The 21,252-nt window shown below is 36.4% G+C and overlaps 1 protein-coding gene and 1 long non-coding RNA gene across 3 annotated transcripts in view; one reads left to right on the top strand and one right to left on the bottom strand.

The window, feature by feature from the left end:
• The window catches only part of LOC309635582, a 35,071-nt gene extending 19,458 nt beyond the window's left edge, over window positions 1-15,613 (bottom strand). The window contains exon 1 of the long non-coding RNA XR_014248895.1: window positions 11,068-15,613. This is a non-coding gene — a long non-coding RNA (uncharacterized lncRNA). The remainder of the gene's footprint in view (window positions 1-11,067) is intronic.
• The window catches only part of MCMBP (minichromosome maintenance complex binding protein), a 69,174-nt gene that overhangs the window by 22,524 nt on the left and 25,398 nt on the right, over window positions 1-21,252 (top strand). For both annotated transcript variants that reach the window (XM_082407054.1, XM_082407053.1), the window contains exons 2-8: window positions 63-148; window positions 755-895; window positions 1,027-1,068; window positions 10,579-10,680; window positions 15,607-15,751; window positions 18,104-18,255; window positions 19,974-20,074. In XM_082407054.1, coding sequence (XP_082263180.1) covers window positions 63-148; window positions 755-895; window positions 1,027-1,068; window positions 10,579-10,680; window positions 15,607-15,751; window positions 18,104-18,255; window positions 19,974-20,074 — 769 coding nt within the window. The remainder of the gene's footprint in view (window positions 1-62; window positions 149-754; window positions 896-1,026; window positions 1,069-10,578; window positions 10,681-15,606; window positions 15,752-18,103; window positions 18,256-19,973; window positions 20,075-21,252) is intronic.

The raw sequence follows: 21,252 nt of genomic DNA, 5'->3' as shown, positions 1-21,252 counted from the left end.
GTGAACATAGTCTGTTACTATAGATTGTACCTTCAGCTTTGAACAGTATATTTTTCTTTCAGCTCAAAATGGAGTTAATCCTGGCTGGGAGAAGAAAGTAATTGAGTATTTTAAGGAAAAGCTGAAGGAAAATAATGCTCCTAAATGGGTGAGCTCATTGCTATTGGGGGGGGGGAGGGGGTGGGTGGCGAGGGTTGGGCAGACTTGCAGTTTCTCACAGTAGAGCAGTAATCCATACACAGTTTAAATATATATAAATTAATGTGCACTGCCCTCTGCTTTAAGTGCATATGTATTAAAAGGTTTTGGTCTCTTTTGCAACTTAAACTTAAATTCAAGCAAATAAGTGCTTCTATATTGGCGCCTCTAGGTGGCAGTAATTGACCATGAAAAAAATGGGTAGTTGTGAGAGCGATTATCTTTTGTTTTATTGCCTTCATTTTAAAAGAATTGGCATGTACGAGTTTTAAGAGAAGAGCTCAACAAAGCAAATGCCTTTCTGCTAATTGGAAAGTGTTATGAAGGAAAAGCATCCTTTTACATTATAGTCAAATGTCATCATACAAACTTGCAAGAACACAGCAAGTACTTTTGTTTAGCAATTGTGTTGTATTAACCATTGAGATCATTTGGCTCCCTTGATTTTGTGTGTGTGTGGGAATTGCGGGTTGAGTCTGGATATATATGTCTATGTATATGCGCTTAATGTTTTATACACAGAATATTTTGACTTGATTGTTTGTTTTTGTTAAAGGTACCGTCATTGAATGAAGTTCCTCTTCATTATTTGAAACCTAACAGTTTTGTGAAGTTTCGCTGCATGATTCAGGATATGTTTGACCCTGAATTTTACATGGGAGTTTATGAAACTGTTAACCGAAACACAAAAGCACGTGTATGTATTGCTTTTTTCATGAAACTTACTGTTTACAATTAGTAGTATTAATTTTGTCCTTGTGTTGTTTATGGTAATTTTGATTCTGATAGATTGATATAATACTGTTATTTTTTTGCTTTGGGTCATAGGTTCTTCATTTTGGAAAATATAGAGATGTAGCAGAGTGTGGGGTATGTATACTTAAAATATATAAAAAACGTTTTAATGAGAATTTTTTCCGAATCAGGGAATGTATTACTCTCTTTGGTTGGTCATAAATTTATTTATCTTGTGTATAAGTTAGTTCTAAGAAGTCATGTGAAATGTTTTCTTTATTTGCCTTTTACTTGAGTTTCTCTGATATGATTTTTTTTGATCTTCTAAAAATCTCTTAGAAGGTGGAATATTGTAAATGATAAAATTCCTTTCTTTTCCTAATATCTATATACTTGCTTTTTAAAATTACAGGTTATGATAAGTTCTTTTAAAATGAAAAGTAGAAGAAAAATGAAAGAAGATAATTTAGGGCTTTACACGTGCTTAATTAAATTTGATTAAATCCTGCCCTCTTTTCCTGGGAGGAAAAAAGTAAACTTAAGCTTTCTTTGATAAAAGGAAGTAATAGAAACTCTCTTACATATCAGTAATGGGAAAGGGAAGAAGACAGAATCCTGGATATAATTACAGTTGTAAAAGGGTTAGTTTTGAGATAGAAACTTACTAGAAAAGCAATTAAGAGGAACCACAGTATATCTGCATTTTCTTTGGTATTGCTTTTCTGATAGTAGAAGAACAACATGCAGAATTAAACTTAATTTCATTCAGACACCTGTTCAACATGCCTGGCATTGTAACTGGGGAAAGTTTAAAATTTATTTCTGGTTTAATAGTAGAAGAAGATTATCAGCATGTCAAAATATATTAACTAAAAATATCTCTCATATTTTGCTTTTTGTGTGTTTTTCATGTGGTTCTATTGAAACACAGGTGGTAATTTTCAATTGTTAGAGAGAAAACAAGTATCACAGGTGGGGATTGACCAGGCACGTGCTGAGGCACGACCCCAGTAGAAAGGTGAGCCTCAGTAGTTACCTCCATTCTGGATCTATTAGATTTCTGCTTTGCAGTCCAGAATCTTAGTTTAATCAAGTTATTTAGGGCTTTTTACATTCTGGGGGTCTGACTCCTGCTTACCCAAACCTCAAGAGGTTGATTTATAAACCCTAATCCCAGCCTGTTAATTCACAGTAGAAATTGTTCCTGTTGAATAAATGTTTTAGCCCAGCGGGCTGATCTGTATGGAAGAAAAGCCCTAATTTGGAAGGTTGCTATAAAGAAAAAATGATAACTTCCTATACTTATTTAGAGTAACGGACTCATGAATGATGGATTCGTTTAATCTTACACATGATGGCCTCCAGCTCTCCCATGTCTTTTTCCTTTAGGATGCCCCATAGCATGCACCGTTGTGCAAGTCTAATGAATCAACTTTAGATTTCCTGCATCCCTTGTTTGAGGGGCCCTAAGCCATATTAGGCTAATAAATTAATACACATTTTTTTCCCTAGTACACAATAATGCAGTGTCTCTATAGCTCAATAATCTCAGCCTCTGGAAATGGGAAAATGAAATAGGTGAGACTGTCCATCTGTGACACTCCCAAAGGCAAAGAGTTTGTATTTTGTACTATGTTGCTAAAGAGTCATAAGTAAAAGCACCATACCAGGAAAAGGGAACTTTGGCCCTGGAAAGAAAGACACAGAAAAAACTTAGCTTATATATATTATCTCAGGCTCAATTGTTATCTCTGGGATTCTTTCTTTCTTTCTTTTCTTCCTTTCTTTTTCTCTTAAAAAATAGAATATAGATTTTATTTACTTTTAAGGGATTTTTTTGGTACTCTAAAAGTAATATGTGTTTGTTGAAGTAATTTTTTCAATATTACATCTTGGGTCCTCTCTGCCTCTTACCTCTAAGTATATTTGAAATAGAGAATATGCCTTTTCTAAGGAATAGTATCTGACTTTTAAATCTCATCTCAGAGCTACCTTGTAATGAGTATTTCACTTAATTCCTATTTAATGGGCTAATTCTGATAGCTTTCTATGAGAGAGACAGTGGGATTACCATGAAAGCTGTCTTTGAAAAAATTTAATAAAATAACATGTTTATTTAAAGGGAGTTAATTTTTTTTCTTTTTTCCTTTAACATCTTTATTGGAGTATAATTGCTTTACAATGTTGTGTTAGTTTCTGCTGTATAAAAAAATGAATCAGCTATATGCATACATATATCCGCATATCTCCTCCCTCTTGAGCCTCCTTCCCACCCTCCTTATCCCACCCCTCTAGGTGGTGGCAGAGCACCAAGCTGATCGCCCTGTGCTATGCAGCTGCTTCCCACTAGTTATCTATTTTACATTTGGTAGTGTATATATGTCAATGTTACTCTCTCACTTCGTCCCAGCTTACCCTTCCCCCTCCCCGTGTCCTCAAGTCCATTCTCTATGTCTGTGTCTTTATTCCCATCCTGCCCCTAGGTTCTTCATGACCATTTTGGGTTTTGTTGTTTTTTTTTAGATTCCATATATATGTGTTAGCATACGGTATTTGTTTTTCTCTTTCTGACTTACTTCACTCTGTAGGACAGACTCTAGGTCCATCCATCTCACTACAAATAACTCAATTTCGTTTCTTTTTATGGCTGAGTAATATTCCATTGTATATATGTGCCACATCTTTTTTATCCATTCATCTGTCAATGGACACTTAGGTTGCTTCCTTGTCCTGGCTATTGTAAATAGAGCTGCAGTGAACATTGTGGTACATGACTCTTTTTGAATTATGGTTTTCTCAGGGTATATGCCCAGTAGTGGGATTGCTGGGTCATATGGGAGTTCTATTTTTAGTTTTTTAAGGAACCTCCCTACTGTTCTCCATAGTGGCTGTATCAATTTACATTCCCAGCAACAGTGCAAGAGGATTCCCTTTTCTCCACACCCTCTCCAGCATTTATTGTTTGTAGATTTTTTGATGATGGCCATTCTGACAGGTGAGAGATGATACCTCATTGTAGTTTTGATTTGCATTTTTCTAATGATTAGTGATGTTGAGCACCTTTTCATGTGTTTGTTGGCAATCTGTATACCTTCTTTGGAGAAATGTCTATTCAGGCCTTCTGCCCATTTTTGGATTGGGTTGTTTGTTTTTTTGATATTGAGCTGCATGAGCTGCTTGTATATTTTGGAGTTTAATCCTTTGTCCATTGCTTTGTTTGCAGATATTTGCTCCCATTCTGAGGGTTGTCTTTTCATCTTGTTTATGGTTTCCTTTGCTGTGCAAAAGCTTTTAAGTTTCATTAGGTCCCAGTTGTTTATTTTTGTTTTTATTTCCATTTCTCTAGGAGGTGGGTCAAAAAGGATCTTGCTGTGATTTATGTCTGTGTTCTGCCCATGTTTTCCTCTAAGAGTTTTATAGTGTTTGGCCTTACCTTTAGGTCTTTAATCCATTTTGAGTTTATTTTTGTGTATGGTGTTAGGAAGTGTTCTCATTTCATTCTTTTACATGTAGCTGTCTAGTTTTCCCAGCACCACTTATTGAACAGGCAGTCTTTCCTCCATTGTATACTCTTGCCTCCATTATCAAAGATAAGGTGACCGTATGTGCATGGGTTTATCTCTGGACTTTCTATCCTGTTCCATTGAACTATATTTCTGTTTTTGTGCCAGTACCATACTGTCTTGATTACTGTAGCTTTTTTTTTTTTTAATTTATTTATTTTATTTTTGGCTGTGTTGGGTCTTTGCTACTGTGCGCGGGCTTTCTCTAGTTGCAGCTAGCAGGGGCTACTCTTCGTTGTGGTGCGCGGGCTTCTCATTGCGGTGGCTTCTCTTGTTGCACAGCACAGGCTGTAGGCACGTGGGCTTCAGTAGTTGTGTTTCGGGAGCTGTAGAGCGCAGGCTCAGTAGTTGTGGCACACGGGCTTAGTTGCTCCGTGGCATGTGGGATCTTCCCGGACCAAGGCCCGAACCCGTATCCCCTGCATTGGCAGGTGGATTCTTAACCTCTGCACCACCAGGGAAACCCTTGATTACTGTAGCTTTGTAGTATAGTCTGAAGTCCCGAGAGACCTGATTTCTCCAGCTCCGTTTTTCTCAAGATTGCTTTGGCTATTTGGGGTCTTTTGTGTTTCCATACAAATTGTGCAATTTTTTGTTCTAAGTTCTGTGAAAAATGCCATTGGTAGTTTGATAGGGAGTGCACTGAATGTGTAGATTGCTTTGGGTAGTATAGTCATTTTCACAATGTTGATTCTTCCAATCCAAGAACATGGTATATCTCTCCGTCTGTTTGTATCATCTTTAATTTCTTTCATCAGTGTCTTATAGTTTTCTGCATACAGGTCTTTTGTCTCCTTAGATAGGTTTATTCCTAGGTATTCTTTTTGTTGCAGTGGTAAATGAGATTGTTTCCTTAATTTCTCTTTCAGATTTTTCATCATTAGTGTATAGGAATGCAAGAGATCTCTGTGCATTAATTTAGTATCCTGCTACTCTACCAGATTTATTGATTAGCTCTAGTATTTTTCTGGTAACATCTTTAGGATTCTCTGTGTATAGTATCATGTCATCTGCAAACAGTGACAGCTTTACTTCTTCTTTTCCTATTTGGATTCCTTTTATTTCTTTTTCTTCTCTGATTGCTGTGGCTAAAACTTTCAAAACTGTGTTGAATAATAGTGGTGAGAGTGGGCACCCTTGTCTTGTTCCTGATCTTAGAGAAAATGGTTTCAGTTTTTCACCATTGAGAACGATGTTGGCTGTGGGTTTGTCATATATGGCCTTTATTATGTTGAGGTAGGTTCCCTCTATGCCTACTATCTGGAGAGTTTTTATCATAAATGGGTGTTGAATTTTGTCAAAAGCTTTTTCTGCATCTGTTGAGATTATCATATGGTTTTTTATCCTTCAGTTTGTTAATATGGTGTATCATATTGATTGATTAGCGTATATTGAAGAATCCTTGCATTCCTGGGATAAACCCCACTTGATCACGGTGTATGATCCTCTTAATGTGTTGTTGGATTCTGTTTGCTAGTATTTTGTTGAGGATTTTAGCATCTATGTTCCTCAGAGATATTGGCCTGTAGTTTTATTTTTCTGTGACATCTTTGTCTGGTTTTGGTATCGGGGTGATGGTAGCCTCGTAGAATGAGTTTGGGAGTGTTCCTCCCATTGCTGTATTTTGGAAGAGTTTGAGAAGGATAGGTGTTAGCTCTTCTCTAAATGTTTGATAGAATTCGCCTGTGAAGCCATCTGGTCCTGAGCTTTTGTTTGTTGGAAGATTTTTAATCACAGTCTCAATTTCAGTGCTTGTGATTGGTCTGTTTATATTTTCTATTTCTTCCTGGTTCAGTCTCGGAAGGTTGTGCTTTTCTAAGAATGTGTCCGTTTCTTCCAGGTTGTCCATTTTATTGGCATATAGTTGCTTGTAGTAATCTCTCATGATCCTTTGTATTTCTGCAGTGTCAGTTTTTACGTTTCCTTTTTCATTTCTAATTCTATTGATTTGAGTCTTCTCCCTTTTTTTCTTGATGAGTCTGGCTAATGGTTTATCAATTTTGTTTATCTTCTCAAAGAACCAGCTTTTAGTTTTATTGATCTTTGCTATTGTTTCCTTCATTTCTTTTTCATTTATTTCTGATCTGATCTTTATGATTTCTTTCCTTCTGCTAACTTTGGGGTATTTTTGTTCTTCTTTCTCTAATTGCTTTAGGTGTAAGGTTAGGTTGTTTATTTGAGATGTTTGTTGTTTCTTGAGGTAGGATTGTATTGCTATAAACTTCCCTCTTAGAACTGCTTTTGCTGCATCCCATAGCTTTTGGGTTGTTGTGTTTTCATTGTCATTTGTTTCTAGGTAGTTTTTGATTTCCTCTTTGATTTCCTCAGTGATCTCTTGGTTATTTAGTAACATATTGTTTAGCCTCCATGTGTTTGTATTTTTTACAGTTTTTTTTCCTGTAATTGATACCTAGTCTCATAGCATTGTGGTCAGAAAAGATACTTAATATGATTTCAATTTTCTTAAATTTACCAAGGCTTGATTTGTGACCCAAAATATGGTCTATCCTGGAGAATGTTCCATGAGCACTTGAGAAGAAAGTGTATTCTGTTGTTTTTGGATGGAATGTCCTATAAATATCAATTAAGTCCATCTTGTTTAATGTATCATTTAAAGCTTGTATTTCCTTATTTATTTTCATTTTTGTTGATCTGTCCCTTGGTGAAAGTGGGGTGTTAAAGTCCCCTACTATTTTTGTGTTACTGTTGATTTCTCCTTTTATGGCTGTTAGCATTTGTCTTATGTATTGAGGTGCTCCTATGTTGGGTGCATATATATTTGTAATTGTTATATCGTCTTGGATTGATCCCTTGATCATTATGTAGTGTCCTTCTTTGTCTCTTGTGATAGTCTTTGTTTTAAAGTCTATTTTGTCTGATATGAGAATTGCTACTCCAGCTTTCTTTTGATTTCCCTTTGCATGGAATATCTTTTTCCATCCCCTCACTTTCAGTCTGTATGTGTCCCTAGGTCTGAAGTGGGTCTGTTGTAGACAGCATATGTATGGGTCTTGTTTTTGTATCCATTCAGCCAGTCTGTTTCTTTTGGTTGGAGTATTTAAACCATTTACATTTAAGGTAATTATTGATATTTATGGTCCTATTACCATTTTCTTAATTGTTTGGGGTTTTTTTTTTTTTTAACATCTTTATTGGAGTATAATGGCTTTACAAAGGTGTGTTAGTTTCTGCTTTATAACAAAGTGAATCAGTTATACATATACATATGTTCCCATATCTCTTCCCTCTTGCGTCTCCCTCCCTCCCACCCTCCCTATCCCACCCCTGTAGGTGGTTACAGAGCACCAAGCTGATCTCCCTGTGCTATGTGGCTGCTTCCCACTAGCTATCTGTTTTATATTTGGTAGTGTATATATGTCCGTGCCACTCTCTCACTTTGTCCCAGCTTACCCTTTCCCCTCCCCACGTCCTCAAATCCATTCTCTAGTAGTTCTGTGGTTTTATTCCCGTCCTGCCCCTAGGTTCTTCATGACCATTTTGGGTTTTGTTGTTTTTTTTTAGATTCCATATATATGTGTTAGCATATGGTATTTGTTTTTCTCTTTCTGACTTACTTCACTCTGTAGGACAGACTCTAGGTCCATCCATCTCACCCCAAATAACTCAATTTCGTTTCTTTTTATGGCTGAGTAATATTCCATTGTATATATGTGCCACATCTTCTTTCAATCTGTCGATGGACATTTAGGTTGCTTCCATGTCCTGGCTATTGTAAATAGTGTAGTGCTGCAGTGAACATTGTGGTACATGACTCTTTTTGAATTATGGTTTTCTCAGAGTATATGCCCAGTAGTGGGATGGGTCATATGGTAGTTCTATTTTTAGTGTTTTAAGGAACCTCCATACTGTTCTCCATACTGGCTGTCTCAATTTACATTCCCACCAACAGTGCAAGGAGGGTTCTCTTTTCTCCACACCCTCTCTAGCATTTATCGTTTGTAGATTTTTTGATGATGGCCATTCTGACTGGTGTGAGGTGATACCTCATTGTAGTTTCGGTTTGCATTTCTCTAATGATTAGTGATGTTGAGCATCTTTTCATGTGTTTGTTGGCAATCTGTATATCTTTGGAGAAATGTCTATTTATGTCTTCTGCGCATTTCTGGATTGGGTTGTTTGTTTTTTTGATATTGAGCTGCATGAGCTGCTTGTAAATTTTGGAGATTAATCCTTTGTCAGTTGCTTCATTTGCAAATATTTTCTCCCATTCTGAGGGTTGTCTTTTCATCTTGTTTATGTTTTCCTTTGCTGTGCAAAAGCTTTTAAGTTTCATTAGGTCCCATTTGTTTATTTTTGTTTTTATTTCCATTACTCTAGGAGGGGTCAAAAAGGATCTTGCTGTGATTTATGTCATAGAGTGTTCTGCCTATGTTTTCCTCTAAGAGTTTGATAGTATCTGGCCTTATATTTAGGTCTTTAATCCATTTTGAGTTTATTTTTGTGTATGGTGTTAGGAAGTGTTCTAATTTCATTCTTTTACATGTAGCTGTCCAGTTTTCCCAGCACCACTTATTGAAGAGGCTGTCTTTTCTCCATTGTATATTCTTGCCTCCTTTATCCAAAATAAGGGGACAGTATGTGTGTGGGTTTATCTATCTCTGGGGTTTCTATCCTGTTCCTTGAGTTTGTTTTTGCACATCTTTTCCTTCTCTTGTGTTTCCTGCCTGGAGAAGTTCCTTTAGCATTTGTTGTAAAGCTGCTTTGGTGGTGCTGAATTCTCTTAACTTTTGCTTATCTGTAAAGGTTTTAATTTCTCCATCGAATCTGAATGAGATCCTTGCCAGGTAGAGTAATCTTGGTTGTAGGCTTTTCCCTTTAATCACTTTGAGTATGTCCTGTCACTCCCTCTGGTTTGCAGAGTTTCTGCTGAAAAATCAGCTGTTAACCTTATGGGGATTCCCTTGTATGTTAATTGTTGCTTTTCCCTTGCTGATTTTAATATTTTTTCTTTGTATTTAATTTTTGATAGTTTCATTAATATGTGTCTCAGTGTGTCTCTTTGGGTTTATCCTGTATGGTACTCTCTGTGCTTCCTGGACTTGATTGACTCTTTCCTTTACCATGTTAGGGAAGTTTTTGACTGTAATCTCTTCAAGTATTTTCTCAGCCCCTTTCTTTTCCTCTTCTTCTGGGACCCCTGTAATTCAAACGTTGGTGCGTTTAATGTTGTCCCAGAGATCTCTGAGATTGTCCTCAATTCTTTTCATTCTTTTTTCTTTATTCTGCTCCCTGGCAGTTATTTCCATCATTTTATTTTGCAGCTCACCTAACCGTTCTTCTGCCTCAGTTATTCTGCTATTGATTCCTTCTAGAGTATTTTTTTTTTTTTTGGCCGTGGCACACGGCATGCGGGATCCTAGCTCCCCGAACAGGGATCGAACCCGCGCCCCCTGCAGTGGGAGCGCAGCGTCTTAACCACTGGACCGCTGGGGAAGGCCCTAGAGTATTTTTAATTTCAGTAATTATGTTCTTCATCACTGTTTGTTTGCTCTTCATTTCTTCTAGATCCTTGTTAAATGTTTCTTGTATTTTCTCCATTCTGTTTCCGAGATTTTTGGATAATCTTTACTATCATAGCTCTGAATTCTTTTTCAGGTAGGTTGCCTATTTCGTCTTCATTTATTTGGTCTGTTGTTTCTTTTTTTTTTTTTGTTCTCTTTTTGATGGGTGGTGCTGTATTCTTGTCTTACTGGTTGTTTGGCCTGAGACATCCAGCACTGGAGTTTGCAGACAGTTGGATAGAGCCAGTGTTGGTGCTGAAATGAGGACCTCCGGGAGGCCTCACTCTGATTAATATTCAAAGGGATTTAATTTTGTAACCTAGGGTGCTGTATATTTGGATTTGAAGGAAGGTACTATATTGATTATTGCATTTGAAATGATTTTATGTCCGTTTTCTTTTCAAAAATGATAGTTTGGATTTAGTAGTTGCTTGTTAATTAACGCTTAATATGAAAGTATTTACTGTGATTTTATAAATAACATGGAAATATGGTTGCTAATTTTTAAAGTTTTTTTAATAAATTTTTTTTAATAAAATAAAATTTTGTGTACATCACAGCCGCAGCAAGAAGTTGATTTAAACTCTCCACGAACTACCACTTTGGAAAGACAGACTTTCTATTGTGTTCCAGTGCCGGGAGAATCCACGTGGGTAAAAGAAATATCCTTTATCTGAACCTTCTTATGTGTTGAATGGTTACTGATTATTTTCTGAATTGAAGAGACCACATTTCACATTTTGATTTTTTTTTTAAACTTAGTCTTTTTACCTCAGTGAAGGTAGCTGGAAAAGAAAATTATTCTTCATTTATAGAGCTTGGCTTTATTTTAATAAAATATGTTTCCTTTGTCCTAAACAAGAAAATCTATAAAACAACCTTCAGTATTCATCACTGAGAAATGATAAAATTATGGTGCATTCTGCTAGTGAAATACTGTTTAAAAGATTGAGGTGGATTTAAAGGGACTGAAAAAGAGAGTTGCACAATCATTAAGTAAAAAAACTAGTTTTAAATTAGAACTCATTCTAATTTTATTAAGGGGAAACATGTTTCTTCTTTTGAGAGATTGTGGAGACATCTCATTCTCATTTTTATTTTTTTTAGTTACTAATTTTTTTAGGCATAGTTCACATACTGAAATGCACAGATTTTAAAGGTATACTTAAGTGGTTTGGATAAATGCATACACCTGTAATTTGCACACGCATCGAAGTAAAGAACTTTGTGCCTTTTTCCCGTCACCACCTCCTCCCCACGACTGCTCTGATTTCTTTCACTATAGCTTAATTTTACGTATTCTTGAATGTCATACAAATGGAATCATATAACGTATAGTCTTTTGTGTCTGATATCTTTTATTCAGCATAATGCATTTGAGAGTCATCCATGTGTATCCATAGTTCATTCCTTTTTATTGCTGATGGTATTTGTTTATATAATCTCCAATTGATGAACATATGGGTTGTTTCCAGTTTGAGGCCAGGCATTTTTTTGATGAGATTTTAACTTATTAAATCAGTTTTTTAACAGATACTTTGTGTTGGTTGTGATAAATTTGTGTATCTCTCAAGGAATGTTTCACAATCATTGAATCACAGTTCTTGAATTTATTGACATAAAACTTTCATAGTATTTCCTTATTTTCCTTTTAATGTCTAAGGGATATCTAACAATGATCTTTCATTTCCAAAATGTTAATTTATTTTTCTCTTCTATCCTTGATTAGTATTGCTAGGGGTTTGTCAGAGAATCAACTTTTTCTTTAATTTTTTGTTTTCTATTTCATTGATTTTTGCTCTTATTTCCTTCGTTTTTAGTAATGGCTTTAATTTTTTTTTTAACCTTAAGGTTAGTGTGCAGATCATTCATTTCATATCTTCCTTTTCTAATATTAGCATTTAAGGCCATAAAATTCTCTCTAATTACTGCTTTAGTTGGATCCCACAAATTTCGACTTTTTACTCTCATTCAGTTCAAAATATTTTCTAATTTCCTTTGTGATTTCTTCTTTGATCCTTGAGCCTCACTACAATATACTTCTATTTATCTTTTAAACAGTTGTCTCCTACATAAATTTAGAAATGAGGGGGAAAAATTACATCTTTTATGTTGCATAAATATTTATCATTTCTAGCTCTTTTTGGCTTTGTTTTTGTCTGGAATCATTTCACTGAGCCTTTTTTTTTAGGTACTGATCTGTTGGTGATAAATTTTCTCAGCTTTTTTTCAACTGAAAATGTCTTTATTTCACCCTTTTGTGTGTGTGTGTGTGTGTGTGTTGTGGTGCTGCATTGTGCAGCATGCCGGGTCTTAGTTCCCTGACCAGGGATCGACATGCCCCCTGCATTGGGAGCATGGAGTCTTAACCACTGGACCGCTAGGGAGGTCCCTCACCTTTATTTTTGAAGGATATTTTCAGTGGTTGTAGAACCTTTTTTTTTCTCCCAGTGGTTATGGAATCCTTGATTGACAGGTATCTCCCATCTTCAACACTTTAATGATATTGTTCCATTGTCTTCTGGCCTCCATTGTTTTTTGATAAAAGGATAGCTATCATTTTTATCATTGTCACCTGTATGTTATGGGTCTTTAATTTTCCTCTGGCTGCTTCTAATATTCTCTGTGGTTTTCAGCAGCTTGACTATGATGTGCCCATGTCTGGGTTTTTTGTGTTTCTCTTGCTTGGGTTTTATTGAGCTTTTAGACCTGTGGGTTGATATTTTTCAGAAGATTTCAGCCATTATTTCTTCAAATATTTTTCTGTCCCGGTCTCATCTTTTTCTCGTTTTCTGGGGCTCAAATCACATGGTTGTAGACTAATTATTATTGTTCTCAGGTGATTGAGGGTTTTTTTTTTCCATTTTATTTTTTAGTTCTAGATTTTTTCATTTGGTTCTTTTTCTTTGTTTCCATTTTTCTGATGATAGTCCTCATCTTTTCTTTTAAAATTGTAAATTTTGGAGTTGCTTTTTAATGCCCTTGTCTGCTAATTCCAACATCCAGGTTGTCTCTGGGTTGTTGTTTTTTTTTTCTATTGATACTGTTTTAAATCCTGCTTATAGGCCATACTTTCCTGCTTCTTCACATAATTAATCATGTGCTATGATTACTTATGCTGATATACAGCACTGTTGAAAGTTTACTTTTGTCTTCAAGAATGTTGAATTTTGTTCTGGCAGGCAGGTAATTTAAGTGGATCACTTTGATCATGTCAAGGCTTGGTTTTGGGATTTGTTAAGGTAGGTATGAGTGTCACTTACAGTGTAGGATGTAGTCCTTACTTGCGAGATGTGCTATTTCCGGGTCTCACCTAAGTGCTCGTGATTCTCAGCAGGGTCCAGTTCTGGTATTGTACAACTTCCAGAATCTCTGCTAAGCTCCCAACCAAGCAGCAGCTGTTCTCTCCCAGGGCTCTATCTGCAGCTCCTTCCTCTCTAACAGTTCTGCAAATTCCAGTTGCTTCAGTAGCCCTGAGCTATGTGCTCTGTTTTCTCTACCAGCAAGAGCAGAACCTCCACTTCCCTTTGCTGCAATTTGGAATATGCCCCTGAGAGAGCTGGGGACAATGTGGAGTTTACCTGTGGTGTTTCTTCTCATTCAAGGATCATAACCTTATGTTCCTTGTTGTCCAAAGTCTGAAAACAGTTGCTTCATGCCTTTTGTCCAGTTTTACAGGTTTTTTGTTTTTTTAATTGAAGTATAGTTGATTTACAATATTGTGTTAGTTTCAGGTATCAGCAAAGTGATTCAGTTATGCATATATATATATGTATTCTTTTTTAAAGTTTCTTTTCCAGTATAGTTTATTTCAGGACATTGAATATATTTCCTTGTGCTAAGCAGTAAATTCTTGTCATTTATCTATTTTATATATGGTAGTGTGCATCTGTCAGTCCCATACTCCCAATTTATCCCTCCCCCGCCAGCCCCTACCCTTCGCCTTTGGTAACCATGAGTTTGTTTTCTATGTCTGTGAGTCTGTTTCTATTTTATAAATAAGTTCATTTGTACTATTTTTTTATATCTCACATATAAGTGGTATCATATAATATTTGTCTTTCTCTGTCCGACTTACTTCACTTAATATGATAATCTCTGGGTCCATCCATGTTGCTGCAGATGGCATTATTTCATTCTTTTTCATGGCTGAGTAATATCCCAGTGTGTGTGTGTATGTGTGTGTGTGTGTGTGTGTGTGTGTGTGTATGTATGTATGTGTATACACACCACATCTTTATCCATTCATCTGTTGATGGACATTTAGGTTGCTTCCATGGCTTGGCTATTGTTACTAGTGCTGCTTTGAACATTGGGGTGCATGTATCTTTTCAAATTAGAGCTTTTGTCTTTTCTGTATATATGCCCAGGAGTGAGATTGCTGGATCATAATGGTAACTCTATTTTTAGTTTTTTAAGGAGCCTCCATTCTGTTTTCCATAGGGGCTGCACCAATTTACATTCCCACCAACAGTGTAGGAGGGTTCCCTTTTCTCCACACTCTCTCCAGCATTTATTATTTGTAGACTTTTCTAGTATATGTGCTGCCGAAGCGAGCACTATTTGTAGACTTTTTGATGATGGCCATTCTGACCAGTGTGAAGTGATTATACCTCATTGTAGTTTTGATTTGCATTTCTCTAATAATTAGCGATGTTGAGCATCTTTTCATGTGCGTGTTGGCCTTCTATATTCCGTCTTTGGAGAAGTGTTTGTTTAGATCTTCTGCCCATTTTTTGATTGGGTTGTTTGTTTTTTTCTTATTGAGTTGTATGAGCTGTTTGTATATTTTGGAAATTAAGCCCTTGTAGGTCTCATCTTTTGCAAATATTTTCTCCCAGTCCATAGGTTGTCTTTTCATTTTATTTATGGTTCCTTTTCTGTGTGAAAGCTTATAAGTTTGATTAGGTCCCATTTGTTTATTTTTGCTTTTATTTCTATTGCCTTGGGAGATCAGTTTTACAGTTCTTTACAGCAAGGTAGGGGGCATAAGTTTGAGCTGTTAATTCTTATGACCCAAACTGGAAGTTCAACCTTCTTTTATTAAAAAGAAATTTTTGTTATTCTGGGTTTTTTAAAAAATTGAGGTGTGGTTGATTTACAATAGTGTTTTAATTTCAGGTGTACAACATAGTGACTCAAAATTTTGATAGATTATACTCCATATTTATTATAAAATATTGGCTGTATTCCCTGTGTTATACAACAGGGGTCCCCAACCCCTGGGCCGTGGCCTGTTAGGAACTGGGCCGCACAGCAGGAGGTGAGCGGCAGGTGAGCGAGGGAAACTTCATTTTGCCGCTCCCCATCGCTCTCATTACCGCCTGAACCATCCCCCCCATACACACACACCCGTCCGGGAAAAGTTGTCTTCCATGAAACTGGTCCCTGGTGCCAGAAAGGTTGGGGACCGCTGCTATACAATATATCCTTATAGCTTATTTATTGTATACATCAACCTTCTTTTAAAAATACATTTTTATTTTAACCAAACTGCCAAAGTAATAGTCTTTTATTAGTCACCTAGGTAGGGTAACTTAACGATATTCCCCAGTTCATGAAAATCTTTCCTTAACCTTTCATTTAACGCCTACGTTAATACAAACCAAGCTCGAGTCAGCCCTTCAACGTCCTACACTCCCAGTCGTCACAAGAGGAGTTATGAAGATGATGAAGATATGGACCTACAGCCGAATAAACAGAAAGAGCAGCATGCGGGTGCCAGAGAAGCAGGTAGTGTGTGCCATTGGGCTTTCGGTAGACTTCTGGTCTCTTGCAGTAGATTCGTATTCAGAATTAATTGTTGTATAATGTAGCTCTAGATTTAGGAGCTGGCAGTGATTTGACAACTTTGCTTTGAGGTTTATCAGAATTATAGACAGTTTTGAGAGTTTGAACAGTTACTCTTTGGTCAGACTGTGCTTCATAATTGAGCAGTTAGGCATCACTTAGTGAGAAGTGGCTACTCTACTGTCAGTTGTTAAGGGTCTCAATTTGGGTAGCTGGAAAAGTCTTTTATCTTTCTTCATATTTTTTTTTAATCTCAGCTTTTAAGTAATATGAAGTACTCTACTGTAAAAGTGACTTATTTATATCTGAAACATCCTTATTTTCTTTTTGGAATAGTGATGCTTTAATTAGTAAGACTGAAAACACTGGAGGAAAAATGTGTAATTGTGGTATACTGGATTTCTTACTCCTAAACTTCAAAGCAAATAACCCTTAGAATAGTCACAGTTCTGATTGTTCTATTTATGTAAGTTTGTAGTGGTTTATGTATTAAAATTGATTAAAACACAATTCTGATTAAAACAAGGAGACCAAAAGTTGAAATTTTCTAAGAGAATCAGAGAATTTCAAAATTAGTATATATCATTATTGATTTCGCCAATCACAGTTATTATGAGCACTGAATTCCTTCATATGGCAGGTAGATAAGTTTGTCTTTATTTCTCCTTCTGTGTCCCGTCATTTCTCTTTAGCATCTTTAATCCAGGGACAAGTTAAAGGCAGAGGAGGTAAAAACAAATCAGTCTAGTTAATTTGAATGTGAAGGATGGGTTGAGAGGGCAAATATAACAATCAATGGTAAACAAAGATTTACTACTGAATTTCATTTAATCATATATTATTCTACTTTATAAGTTCATACTACCATATTTCTTTAATGCTAAGGCATATTTTAATGTTTTAAAAATTGGAATGTTTTATACTAAATGTATACAAATGTGATAGTGTTCTTTTTCTCCACTCACCCCCCAAATGTTTATTAAATTTAACGGTGTATCATAACAATAAATAACATATTAGAATCCAAGACATGTGGTAATTCTCTTATCTGTTGATGCTTCTTTCTATTTCTTGCCCCTTTTGTTTGAGTATCATACTTTTCAGGGCTTTTGAATACATTTGAATGCATTATTTACGTAAAGTTTACCTTGTTTGTTGGTTTCTAGGCAATCTCTCAGGCTGTATATATATTTTAAGCTGTTTTGGAGATAAGTGTAGAATCACATGCAGTTGTAAAACATAAGAGAGATCCTGTATATACTTGATCCAGTTTCATCTGGGTCAACATCTTGCATAATTAATAGTAGAATATCATAACCAGGAAATGGATATTGATATAGTCCATAGACCTTATTCAGAATTCACATTTTTACATGCAGTTATTTTTGTGCATGTGTATGTATTTAGTTCTATGCAGTTTCATCACATGTGTAGATTCATGTGACCACTACCACAGTCAGGATACAGAACAGTTCATTACCTGGATCTCTCATGTTGCCCTTTTATAATCATACCCACCTCTCCTGCCTCTCTACCTCCCCCCTGGCAACCACTAATTTGTTCTTCATCCCTATAATTTTGTCATTTTAAGAATGTTACATAAATGGAATCATGTAGTATATAGACTTTGTAGATTGGCTTTTTTCATTCAGCAAAATTCCCTTGAGATCCATTCAAGTTGTTGCTTATATCAATATTTTATTCCTTTTTATTGCTGAGCAATATTGTGTGGTATGGGAAGCTATATTTTAATTCTAACTAGTTATCAGCCCTAAACTGTGACTACTTTAGGGGTAGAGGCTATCTTTAAATGATCTTTTGTATCCCCAGCAACTAGTCTGATTCCTGGTACATAGTGGACATTAATAGATGTTTGGTAAATGAGTTTATTGCTATATGGTTTTATTCTACTTAATAAGTAGAAAGAAGTATGTTCTACAAAGGTGTTTTTGTTGTCAGTAGACCCATGTACTCCTTGGGTCAAAGATGTCAAGTAACCATGTTAAATATTAACTTCTAAAGTTACTTAGATGAGATTTGATTGGGGGGGGGATTTGTTGCCATTTTATTGCAGGGGGAAAGTGATTACACTTTCAGATCTTCATAATAATCTTTGTTCTCTTGATAGGTCAAAGGGGTTCTAGTATGTGTTATTTCCTTAAAAACTGTAACAACTTGAAGTTTGCAAGCTCAGAAGCATCATTTCTATCAAATTCAAAAGGCTGTTTAGGAATGTTCTTTATCTCCAGGAAGCCTTAGCAATGACGATGTGCAATGCTGTCCCTTTGAATTTAGGGAGTGTTGGTGGTCTTCAGTGGTGTGGAGAACCAAAACGTTTAGAAACAGAAGCTTCTTCTGGACAACAACTGAACTCGCTAAACCTCTCTTCTCCTTTTGATCTGAATTTTCCACTGCCAGGAGAGAAGGGTCCTGCATGCCTCGTGAAGGTAATAAAATCTTTCATAGACCTGATGCTGACAAAGATGTGTTAAGTGTCTCAGAAATTAAAACAGAAAACTCTTAGCATTTGTATTAGCAAGTTTTCTCTTGCTGCTGTAACAAATCACCGCAAACTTCACGGCTTGAAACAACAAAATTTATCATTTTGCAGGCTTTAGGCCAGAAGTCCAACATGGATCTCACTGGGGGTAAAATTCAGGTGACAGCAAGACTGGTTCCTCTCTGGAGGCTTTAGGGGGGGGAATCTGTTTTCTTGCCTTTTCCAGCTTTTGGAGGCTGCCATTATTCCTTGGCTTGTGGCCCTTTTCCTCCATCTTCCAAGTCAGCAGTAATGTAGCCCTCTGACCATTTCTTCATAGTCACATCTCCCTCTGACCATAGATAGGAGAGATTCTCCAATTTTAAGGACATGTATGATTGAATTGAGCCCACCCATGCAATCCAGAATAATCTCCCCATCTTAGGGTCCTTAATTTATACAAGTTCCTTTTACATGTAAGGTAACATACTCAAGGATTCCAGTGATTAAGATGTGGATATTGGTCGGAGTGGTGGGGGGACCTTTTTTTGCCTGCCACAGCATTGTTTACAAAAAATGGATATTTCAGATAGATGTGGAACAACTTTTAAATTAATATCTATTTCCTTCCTATATCATTTCTAACTTACTAATATCTGCTTTATTTTTTAATTAATTAATTTATTGGCTGCGTCGGGTCTTAGTCGCGTGGGATCTTTGTTGCGGTGCGTTGGCCTCTCTCTAGTTGAGACGCGCAGGCTATGTAGTTGCAGCACGGGCGTAGTTGCCCCACCACATGTGGGATCTTAGTTCCTGGACCAGGGATCGAACCTGCGTACCTTGCATTGGGAGGCGGATTCTTAACCGCTGGACCACCAGGGAATTCCCTATCTGCTTTATTTTCATCATTCTTCCTTTTCTTATCAAAAGCCATTTCTCACTTAGATTTAAAATAAGGTAGAAGGAAAGAAATCTGTTAATAGTTTGTTCCCCTATTCTGCTTATTCTGATTTTTTAATCATGAGAGGTGAACAAGTGATACAAGTTTCAGAAATGATCATTGAGAATTTCTGTTCTTAGTTGTTGTGGTTTTAACTTAAATGGCACTTCAGTTATGTAGCACAGGAGCAAGAATTAGCACGTTTTTCCCTCCATGCTTCTCTTAGGTCTCACCAGTAGGAGGCTTTGACAGTTTCTAATATCCATCATGATAGACAGCTTTGAAAGTTTGGCTCTTTACTGTGAGAAACCTCATGGCCATTCTAAGTTTGTGTTAATCCTCCTAACACTGCATAGCTTGTGAATAAGTCCAAAGTTAATAATCGTGGGTTCTTCCCTTCTCTTGATGTAGTTAATAGATTTTGAGATAATATGTTTCTAGTTTTAGTTGACCATCATCCTTGGGAGAAAGCCTTTTCTCTGAATGTAGTGGGGAAACAGACATTGGCCAGGAGTCAGGAGGTCCCATGTTTTAGTTGTTAACTTATTTGCTCATTGCGGAGTGACTTCAGGTAAGTGCTTTACCTCTCTTGATTTCAATTTATCAAATAAAGGAGTTGCTTTGAGGTTCATTTTCTGATTTAAAATGCTAAGATAATATTATTACTTGAACTTTAAGACTAATATTGTATGCTTTTTTGGTGTTATTTAGTCCTAACAATGTGATTTTGTGTGACCTCTTGTTAGGTCTATGAAGACTGGGATTGTTTTAAAGTAAATGATGTTCTTGAGTTATATGGCATACTATCTGTGGATCCCGTGCTAAGTATACTGAATAATGATGAAAGGTGAGTCTGTTTTGACATAATTACCCTCCAACTTTTCTGAAAGTTTGAAATTATAAAGAACTCCCTTTCTCCCTTCACCCAGATTTACAAGTTGTTAACACTTAAGCTCCATTTGCTTATTTTTATATACACGCATTTTTATATATACATACACTTTTTGGAAACACTTGAGAGTAAGTTACGTATGTCATATCCTAAATACTTGTTGCATTCATATTTCCTAAGAACAAAGACCTCCTCGTATATAATCAGAGTATAGCTACAAAGTTTGGAAATTTGCTGTGAATACACAGTACACTGACCACAGACCACACTAAATTTCCCTAATTGTCTCATTGCTGTTCTTTCTGACAGTCATTTTCTTGGTCCAGGATCCTTAGGGTCACTCGTTGCATTAACCTGGAGCAGTCTCCAGCTCTTTGTTGTCCTTCAAGGCCTTGACAACTTTTTCTATTCTTTCAGCTTATACAACAAAAAATTCATTTCTCACAGTTATGGAAGCTGGGAAATCCAAGGTTAAGACGCCAGTGTCTAGTGAGGGCCTTTTTCCTGGTTTGCAGATGGTTGTCTTCTTGCTGTGTCCTCACATGGCAGAGCAGAACCTTGACACTCTTCAAGTGTCTTCAAGGATGTCTCTCAGTTTAGGTTTGTCTGATGTTTCCGTGTGATTAGATTCTGGTTATACATTTTGGGCAGGAAACTACAAAGTGATGTATCCTTCTCAGTGTATCACACCAGCAGGTACAGTATCCCCTTACTGGTGAAGTTCTTTTTGATCTCTTGGTTACTTGTGGTACACACGTACATCAGTCTTTATATTATTTACAAGTCGGTATATCAGAAACCATGAGCTCACACTGTCTTCCTGGTTCCAGTTCAGTTCAGCTCCACAGCTCGGTGTCATCCTAGTCTTCCTCCTTTCCGTATTTGTAATTCCCTTTTCTAACAGAAAGAAACTTGACTCCCAGTATCCTCAGTATATTCTTTTGCTCAGGTTGAGGTGGTGTCTACCAGGTTTCTGTACTGTAAAGTTACTATTTTTCACTTTGTAGTTAACAGGTAATTTAGAGGGAGATACTTCAAGACCATATAATTTCCAGTTTCTCATTTAACTTTCACCCACTTATTTTAGCATTCATTGATGATTCTTGTTAGACTCAGTTGTTACTCTGATGGTG

Source organism: Balaenoptera borealis (genome assembly GCF_965194805.1).
Source record: "Balaenoptera borealis genome assembly, chromosome: 10".
Lineage (NCBI taxonomy): Eukaryota > Metazoa > Chordata > Mammalia > Artiodactyla > Balaenopteridae > Balaenoptera > Balaenoptera borealis.
This window is presented reverse-complemented; position numbering and strand designations above follow the sequence as displayed.